This window comes from Nicotiana sylvestris, chromosome 2 (genome assembly GCF_000393655.2).
Source record: "Nicotiana sylvestris chromosome 2, ASM39365v2, whole genome shotgun sequence".
In the NCBI taxonomy this organism is placed as follows: Eukaryota; Viridiplantae; Streptophyta; class Magnoliopsida; order Solanales; family Solanaceae; genus Nicotiana; species Nicotiana sylvestris.
Window position 1 is genome coordinate 36,160,655 of NC_091058.1, and position 10,291 is coordinate 36,170,945.

Consider the following 10,291-nt stretch of genomic DNA (forward strand, 5'->3'; position numbering starts at 1 on the left):
CTGATACTGATTGAGGCCGAGGGCCTGAGATATGTACGCCACGAGGTGGCTTGTTGATATTGTTTATGAGGCCGAGGGCCTGAGATATATACGCCACGAGGTGGCTTGACTGATATAAGGCCGAGGGCCTAGATTTGATGCCACGAGATGGCTTGATATTGCGCTTGGGCTGTAAGGAGCCCCTCCCGGAGTCTGCACACCCCCAGTGAGTGCGGGTACCCATTGTGATGTGAGATTGAGCCCGAGGGGCTGATATTGTTCTGAGATATTGCCCGAAGGGCGGATTTGTTGATATTGTGCCCGAGGAGCGAACTTCTATTTGTTTACTTACCTGTCAATTACTTGTTTTACTTGTTAAAAGGGGATTTACTTGACTCTTTACTGTTTTACTGCTTTAAGTGATTTTACTGCTTCAGTATAGAATGCCTTGTGTTTTACGTGTTTTCTTACTTTCAGTCGTTATTTACATTTGTTACTCACTGAGTTGAAGTACTCACTTTACTCCCTACACCCTGTGTGTAGATCCAGGTGTAGCTGGTACCGCTCTTGAGTGTTGATTCCTCCAGTTCCAGGCGGTTTTTCGGAGATTACGAGGTAGCTGTTGACGACCGCAGCCTCGTGTCTCTACTTTTCTATCATTTCTGTTTCCTTTCAAACACTTGCAGTAGTTTATGACTTTAGCAGACTAGTATTATGGTTTAGAGATGCTCGTGACTTGTGATACCCCAGTTAGGGCTATGTCGAGTTGGACTTTCCGCATTGTTATCGATATTTCCTCTATTTAGCATTATTTAAATCTTGTTTAGACTATTTTTATGTTGATTAACTACTTTAAAAGTTGAGTTGGGTTGAAATGGCTGGCCTTGTCTTCACGAGAGGCGCCATCATGACCGGGTTCGGGGTTAGGGTCGTTACAAGGACAAACAATATCTTCTCAAAGTATAGCTCGTGAAGGTATGGAGAATCGAGAAGTAGAAGACATTCAACTACCAGTCCATATGGAGGATCAGTTTGATGAAGTAGCACCAAGGCCAGCTAACAGAATCCTAAGGGATTATGCTAGACCTGACTGCTTTAATTGTGAATCTAGTGTCAGAAAACCTCCAGTGGAAGCCAACAACTTTGAAATCAAGACTGGCCTGATTCAAACGATTCAACAATCTTGCATTTTCAATGGAGACGCAAATGAAAATCCACACAGTCATTTAATTGACTTTTTGGAACTTGTTGAAACAACAAATTATAATGGAGTACCTCCTGAAGCTATCAAGTTAAGGCTATTTCCTTTCTCTTTAAAAGGAGATGCCAAGACTTGGTTGCGAAGTTTGCCACAAGGTTCCATCACCACATGGGATCAAATGACTTAGAAAATTTTAAACAAATATTTTCCCCCTGCTATTAAGACAAGACATCTCTAATTTCTTGCAGACTGACACTGAGTCAGTATATCAAGCTTGGGAAAAATTAAAAGCAATGTTAAGAAAATGCCCACAACATGATATTCCTGAACATATGCAGTTGTATATTTTTTATCATGGGTTAAAACCCTCTTCTAGAAATGTGATTGATGCAGCTGCAGGAGGTTCTGTAACGAGAAAAACCACGGAAGAAGCATTGCAATTGTTGAACGAGATTTCTGAGAATGGCATCCAATGGCCATCTGAGCGTGTAATCATCAAGAAGGTTGCTACGATAAATCAGGTTGATGCTTTAAATACACTAACGCAGCAAATTGTTTCTTTGGCACAAAAGTTTGAAAATTTTCAGGTGAATACACAACAACTAAGCCAATCTGAGATTCGTGACATGTGTGGAGGAAATCATCGGAACTATGAATGTCAAGCAACCAATCACAATGATGAACATGTCAATGTCATCGGTTACAAGCAATATCCTGTTGGAAGTCCAATGACACAGAAACATCCAGGTTTTCAATGGAGCAATCCAAATGGTGCTAAGAACTCTCAAAGCTTCCAAAAGCAACAAATATAGGGTCCACTCGGATACCAAAATCCAAACCATGGTCAATCAAGCTTTAGACCTTATCAGCAAACAACTACATATCAGCAAAGGCCTCAACAAGCCCATCCTAGTCTTGATGACCTTTTGTACAAGTACATTAAGGTCACTAATGAAAAGATGGAAAGTCAGGGTTCAGCCCTTAAAAATCTGTAAATTCAATTAAGCCAATTGGCAGCTCTTGTGTCAAAAAAGATTCAGATCCCTTACCAAGCAATACGGAGAAAAATCCAAAAGAGTACCTTAAGGCCATCACCTTACGGTCAGGTAAGGAGCTTGATGAACCCTATGTAGATCAGTCAGAATAATAGGTAAATAACTGTAAGAATGTTGAAATACCCTTTGAACCATCTAAAAAGAAAGAAGTCAAGAAAAATAAGAAAAAAATATTGAAAATTAAATCCTCTCCCTGTGACAATTCCTTTTCCACAAAAAATGAAAAGAGAAAATCTTGCTATTCAATTTGCCAAATTTTTGGAGATTTTAAAACAGATTCACATCAATGTTCCGTTCACTAATGCTTTATTGCAAATGCCTTCATATGCCAAACTTTTAAAAGAAATTTTGTCAAGCAAAAGAAAATTGGAAGAAGTTTTTGTGGTAATGCTTACTGAAATATGCAGTGCTATACTTCAAAATAGGCTACCACCAAAACTTGGTGACCCAGGCAGTTTTACAATTCCATGCACTTTGGGAGGAGTATATTTTGAAAAAACACTTTATGATTCTGGAGCTTCAATAAATTTGATGTCATTTTCTATCTTTAGAAAATTGAATCTTGGTGAAATGAAAGACATATGTGTTTCTCTTCAGTTTTCAGATCAAAGTACTAAGAAACCTAAGGGAATAATTGAAAATATGCTCGTAAAAGTAGATAAGTTTGTTTTCCCTATAGATTTTATAGTACTTGAAATGAAGGAATGTCGTGATGAACTAATCATTTTGGGTGGACCATTTCTTGCCACAGGTAAAGCAATCATAGATGTCCATCAAGGACAACTAATTTTGAGATTTGATGAAGAAAGAATCATTTTTGATATGCAAAAGATATTAAGATTTTCAGGAGATAAGACGTCATCTTCGTGTTTTTCGATTGACATGCTTAATTATCTTACAGATGAATTCAAAGATGATCAATTAATTCTAGACTCAATGGAAAGATGTTTGGCCAAGTCTGGCACAACACAAAATGATGATCCTATCATCAGAAGAGAAGCCGAAATACTAGAAAAAGATTTTGAAGATGAGGTCCAACCAGAACAAGTTCAACCAAAAATTGAACTCAAAGTTCTCCCATCTTATTTAAAATATGTTTACCTTGAGAAAGAATTATTTCCAGTAATTATTTCATCTTCTCTTACTGCAGGACAAGAAGAAAAACTGATTAAAGTGTTGAAAGCGCACAAGGGAGCCTTGGGATGGACTATAGAAGATATCAAAGGGATTAACCCAGCTGTTTGTATGCACATAATCCTTATGGAGGATAGCTACAGGCCAATAGTCCAGCCCCAAAGAAGATTGAATCCGACAATGCAGGAAGTAGTAAAAAAGGAGATCGTAAAGCTTTTGGCGGCAGGTATTATCTATCCCATTTCAGACAGCCCTTGGGTAAGCCCAGTTCAGGTAGTACCAAAGAAAGGAGGTATGGCTGTTATAAAAAATGAAAGTAATGAACTCATACCTATTAGGACCATCACAAGACGGAGAGTCTGTATTGATTACAGACGTCTCAATGATGCTACTAGAAAAGATCATTTTCCTTTACCATTTATTAATCAAATGTTAGAAAGAATTGCAGGATATGATTTTTACTGTTTTCTTGATGGCTATTCAGGGTATAACCAAATGCCAATTGCACCTGAAGATCAGGACAAAATAACTTTCACATGTCCTCAGAGAACATATGCCTATAGGATAATGCCATTTGGTCTATGCAATGCCCCTGCTACATTTCAGCGTTGCATGTCAGCAATTTTTTCTGACATGACTGAAAAATTTCTTGAAATTTTTATGGATGATTTTACACTCTTTGGCAAAATATTTGAGGATTGTCTTCATCACTTGACCTTAGTTCTTAAGAGATGTGAAGAGACAAACTTGATTTTTAATTGGGAAAAAAGTTATTTTATGGTTAGTGAGGGAATTGTTTTAGGACATAAAATCACTGCTAAAGGGATAGAAGTTGATAAGGCTAAAATTAATCTTATAACAGGATTACCCCCTCCCACAACAGTTAAAGGCATCAGAAGCTTTCTATGTCATACAGGTTTTTACAGACGGTTCATAAAAGACTTTTCAAAGATTTCAAAATCGTTGACTAACCTTTTGGTGAAAGATATTAAGTTTGATTTTTCAGGTGATTGTTTGAAAGCATTTGAGACCCTTAAGGAAAAGTTATCAACCGCCCCTATAGTTGTGTCCCCAGACTGGAATCAACCTTTTGAGGTCATGTGTGATGGTAGTGATATAGCAGTTGGAGTTGTTTTAGGCCAGAGAAAGGATAAGATCTTTCGTTCCATTTACTACGCTAGTAGAACAATGAATGAGGCTCAACTAAATTATGCCAACAAAAAAAGAGTTACTAGCAATAGTATTTGCTTTTGATAAGTTTCGATTTTATTTGATAGGAACCAAGGTCATTGTTTTTACTGATCATGCAACTTTAAATACCTCTTAGCAAAGAAAGATGCTCGACCTAGATTGTAAAGATGGATTTTACTTCTATAAGAATTTGACCTTGAGATAAAAGACAAAAAGGGAACAGAAAATCAAGTAGCTGACCATTTGTCTAGATTGGAAAATCCCCCCTTGAGTTTAGCGAAATAAAGGAAGAATTTCCTGATGAACACATTTTCTTAGTTAACTCAATTGTGACTCAAGCACCCTGGTTTGCAGATATTGCAAACTACTTGGTTGGAAAGTGGACACCCCAAGATCTCTCTTACCAACAAAGAAAAAAGCTTATATCTGATGCAAAGTATTATTTGTGGAATGAACCTTACTTATTTAAAAATTGCGCAGATAATATCATTAGAAGATGTGTGCCTGAAGATGAGATGAGCAATATTTTATATCACTGTCATGATGGAGCAATTGGAGGACATTATGCGGCAAATCGAATAACCTTTAAAGTTTTGGAAGCCGGATTTTTCTGGCTGACTCTCTTTAAAGATACCCGAGCATATGTTGCACAATGTGACAAGTGTCAAAGAACATGTAACATCACTAAGAGTGATGAGATGTTGTTACAATCAATACATGTATGTGAAATATTTGATGTTTGGGGAATAGATTTCATGGGTCCTTTTCCTTCTTCTCATTCTTTTGAATATATCCTTGTGGTCGTGGATTATGTGTCAAGATGGGTTGAAGCCATCCCCACAAGGAAAAATAATGCTCGAACTGTGTACAATTTTCTCAAGAAAAATATTTTTACTAGATTTGGCACACCACGAGTCATCATTAGTGACCAAGGGACTCATTTTATGCATAGACAATTTTTTGCTTTGCTGACAAAATATGGTGTGACTCATAAAACAGGAACACCATATCATGCTCAAATTCAAGGGCAAGTTGAAGTTTCCAACCGTGAGTTAAAAAGAATTCTCGAAAAAACGGTTGGAATCTCAAGAAAAGACTAGGCTATAAAATTAGATGATGTATTATGGGCATACCGAACGACGTTTAAAATGCCAAGTGGAACATCCCCATATAGATTAGTCTCTGGGAAAGCTTGTCATTTGCTAGTTGAATTAGAACACAAAGCTTTTTGAGCACTAAAAGCACTAAACTTTGAACTAGCCTCTACTGGTAAAAATAGATTTTTTCAGGTTAATGAGTTGGAAGAATTGAGATTAGTAGCTTATGAAAATGCAAGAATTTTCAAAGATAAAACAAAAATCTGGCATGACAATTTGATCCGACAGCAAAGTTTTCAAGTGGGAGATCAGGTACTTCTTTACAATAGTCGACTCAGGCTATTCCCAAGAAAGTTGAAATCCAGGTGGACAGGTCCTTACAATGTTACAGATGTAACTCCATATGGTATAATTGAAATTCAGCAAAATAATGGCGGAGACAAGTTTAAGGTAAATGGACACAGGCTAAAAATGTACTTTGGAGGATATTTTGAGCAAAATTCATCGGTCACTTTGATAGACTGATGAATTTCAAAGTTAATAAGTCGAGCTGGCGACGTTAAATTCAGAACTATGAGACCCTACCCGTAGCCATTGAGGGTGAAGCAATAAAGCCTCATAAGTCCGATACAAATTTGGGTAATTAAATGCTTAACCAATTAATCTAGTTAATATCCAAGTTATTGTACAACCGGAACATCTCATGAAGGCCTCTACAAAAATAGTGTCACCTACATAGGAGTAACTCCATGGTGATCGGTATGCCTAAGTAATTGGTTGGTTAGCCATTTAATAATTCAATTTGAATGTTGGCACAGGTAAATTTTCTGGTTTATATTCATAACCAGCACTTTATGAGTGTTAAAGTGTTAAATTAGTTCAGTCTATTACACATAGAACATGTGTGGTCACAGTTTCTTTCAAACTTTCTTCTGTGATTGTAAATTTGAAAGTCAAAAAGATTTTATTTTATTTATATATTCTTAATATATATATATATATATATATATATATATATATATATATATGATTTACTAATATATTTATCTATGCATAACTAATTTTCTTTAGTTTATAATCATCCTTTATTCGTAAGTATTGCTCTTGTACGATTTTAAAGTGTTAAGATAAAATTTTACATACCGTTGAACATAATTTTTTTTATTTATGCCATCTAACTTTCAAGTTTGTGATTTTTGTTTTTATGAAGGCAAAGGATGAATATCTCCAAATATAAGAAATTGTTGAAATTGAGAAGCATTATGATCACAAACAGGTAGAATCAATATAATTTAGCTAGAACTTGCCCCAAATGTCTATCGAGGCGAAATTTCAGACTACATTAATTTTTAAAAATTATGCTTTCTTTGTTTAACTTTTTTTAGCCTCTTTATTCCGGAAAAAAAAATTGTACATATATATCCTTTTAACACCCAAATTTGAGCCTTCAATTTCTTTCTACACCATCATGAAAAGAAAAGTAAGAAATAATACAAAAGTAATATTCTTACTCTTTCCAAGCTATCTATAATTGAGAAGAAATGGTTATCAAAGCAAGGGATGGAGAATTATCAAAAAAAAAAAGATGAAAAAAATGAGTATTCTAAAAACTGTGCTTCATGTATATATGAATGTCCCATACAAAAATACAAAAAAAAAGTATATATTCTTGCAAAATAAATTCGTGGTTGACAATATAATTAACTCTTATGATAAAGCTAGAAAGATCAAGTCACTATAAATATATCTTTTACCCTTACCAGCATTAAGCCAAATATTACAAAACCAAAAAAGCCCTAAGAAGATTTTAGAAATCAATGTTGATCGTATATTAGTAGAGACTAACATGAAGGGCAAACTTATGGATGGAAAAAATTGAGAAACTCAAGAGTTGTGATCATAAAGTTATAAATCTCAAAAGGTTCATCATGACTACGAGATGCAAAATTTCTTTTGCTAAATAAAAGCAGAAGCAAAAACAAGGTAAAGATTTGGTGAACTTGAAAAAATTATTGTCATTGAACTTTATGTAAATTTTTATTTTTTCAATTTTCTACTTTACAAGAAAGAATAATTACTAATAAAGTTATTCTCCTCGAGGACGAGCAATGGTTCAAGCATGGGGGAATTTGATGAATCTAAAATATTTACTTATTATATATTATTAATATTCTACTTTAAATAATATACTTAAATTTATATTTAGTATTTTTCCTCTTTCTAACTATTTTTGCAGAAAAAAAAGATTAAAAATAACATAACGAAAAGACAAAATACTCGATGAAAGCCTGCTACGGCAAGCACAAGAATTGAGATGGGAAACGAAAGCCTATAATTGAAGTTCATATACATCCAAGCTCCTATCTTGGACGTGTCCAAGCTCATGTCTTCAGACGTCTCCAAGCTCATGTCTTCAGACACATCCAAGCTCACTCCTCGGACACATCCAAGCTCACTCTTCAGACGTGTCCAAGCTTATTCCTTGGACACGCCAAATCATTTAATGCTTGCAAGATTTATCTATAAATAGAATACAATTTGGCATCGGAAGAGTAGAGGAAGGAAGGAAGAACTACTTTTATCTAAACTTTGGTCTTAACTTCCTTCTTTAACTATTTTATTTTCTTCTTATTAGTTTTTGGATTTTCTAAGAGTATTAAAAATATTCTAGAATTCCTTTTTGTTGTGAGATTTAAATACTCTATAATGGAGTAATCTATTTTGTTGGGATAGTTGATGAACCTTGATATTTATTTTTATAATATTATTTCAGTTTTAATACATCCTTAGCTTGAAATTTTCATTGTATAATTTATACTGTGCTAAAATAATGGTTCTAACTAATCATTATTATCACTTCTATATATTTTATTTAAGTTATTCTTATATTAATTTTGTAATTCTCACGGAGCAAAATTAATATATAATAACCAATGAATAAAATAGTAGAGTGAGAATAATTTTTTGTAAAACTCTTATTTCAAATCTGTAATCTTGTTTGTCTCAATATTAATTCTCACAGAGGAATTGTTGTAGGCAAGATTACTGATTTTTAGTAAAAATATTCTCACAAAGTTTTTACTATCTTTTAGCACAATTCAAGCAAGAAAATATTTCGGTTTGATCGTCACTAGTTTTAACTCAATTAATTACATAACCTCATGGAGTGCTATTAATTGACTTTTTCTTAGTGAACAAATATAATTGTATTAGCAATAAGCAATTATTCTTTAGAGAAATACATGTAGAAATTGAGATTTTATTGTAATAATATTATCAAGTGAATTCAACGATTCCCAACTCTTTTTAAATTATAAATCTTTCGGAAATTATTTGCTTTGCTTTAATTAATTAACAAGTTTTAAAACTCACCTTTAATCAATTTGGTTCTCTCAAATAGTAGTAAAAATATTAAAAGTCTGTAGCCTAGATTAACCAATCTCTGTGGGACGATATCATAAACTATACTAGAATTTGACTGAGTACGAGCAGAAAAATCCTATACACATTGGTCTCGTCACCACTTCGTTGTCAGTGGCCCCTCCTTCCGGTGGTGAGGATTTCGTGGTTGAGGAGGATGAGAATTTTCCTACCGTAGAAGAGATACTCCTCAGAAACCCTTTATCCAGGAACGATTTTCATAAAGAACCTACTCCTTCTCCCGTTCCGATAATCTCTAATATCGTCTCATATAGATGGACTCCGGTCTACATACTATATTCCTTCTCATGTCGAGATGGTTCCAACTGGGGGGACATCGTAGAGGTCCATAGACCTGGGTATTGTGCTTTTTGTGTTTACCCTTTCGCAATTGGTAATACTTTTCCTCTTCTTCCGCTGGCGGAAGAGTTCTGCCGATTTTATGACGTCTGCCCGGTAGAACTATACCCATATTTATATAAATTTTTCCTGATGCTGACAAAGTACACGGAGTTGGCTGGGTGTAAGGTCGACATCTGTCACATATTACATTTGTTTTCCCCAAGCTTTCATAGAGGTACCATGATACATCTGCGACATCAGAGGACCAGGGGGCTGGCAGTTGGAATGGATGACAGGGCGAGACGTAAGTTTTGGCACAAGTACTTTTTTATCAAAATAGAGCACTTGGTGTCAGACCCCGCAGGATTTCCTGAATAGTGTAATCATAACCGTAGGTGTCGGTGACGTACACTTGTTATCTACTTTCATTCTTTCTAGTTCTTATTCATCCCAGCTAAGAGGCATGCACCATTACCCCGTCGTTGGTATTGAGGATTGGGTGGCTCGCATTCTACCTTACATGGAGGGATCCGAGATTGGGCCATTTTTTATAAACGCTTCGGATCGAAGGTCCCATCTAGTAAGTGTTACTTTACGTATTTTGACCTTTGGCTGTTTGTTGTCATTCATTGATACGACCTATTTGTGGTGACAGGTCAATGGGCTTCCAAAAAGAAATCTCCAGTACCGGCATTTCGCCAGGCCATTGCATCGGCAGGGATGCAATTTACTTTGGCCGAGTCCACCCGCGCGGGTCGTACTCATACTTTGCCAACAAGGGACCCTCCTTAGGATGTTAGTGTACGGCACAAGATCTCTTCCCGTCCTACCTACCAGTAGATGAGTCCGTCAACAGGGAGGAGGAGGAGTCG

At 35.5% G+C, this 10,291-nt stretch overlaps 1 protein-coding gene across 1 annotated transcript; it reads left to right on the forward strand.

The window, feature by feature from the left end:
- The first annotated feature begins 956 nt into the window (after positions 1-956).
- LOC138884221 (uncharacterized) lies at positions 957-1,367 on the forward strand. The gene has a single exon (XM_070165292.1). It carries the CDS (start codon positions 957-959, stop codon positions 1,365-1,367), a length of 411 nt encoding a protein of 136 aa, XP_070021393.1.
- The last annotated feature ends 8,924 nt before the right edge of the window (positions 1,368-10,291 follow it).

Excerpts from the sequence above, each read along its gene's own strand:
- LOC138884221 (XM_070165292.1), top strand. The coding sequence starts at position 957 with ATGGAGAATCGAGAAGTAGAAGACATTCAACTACCAGTCCATATGGAG.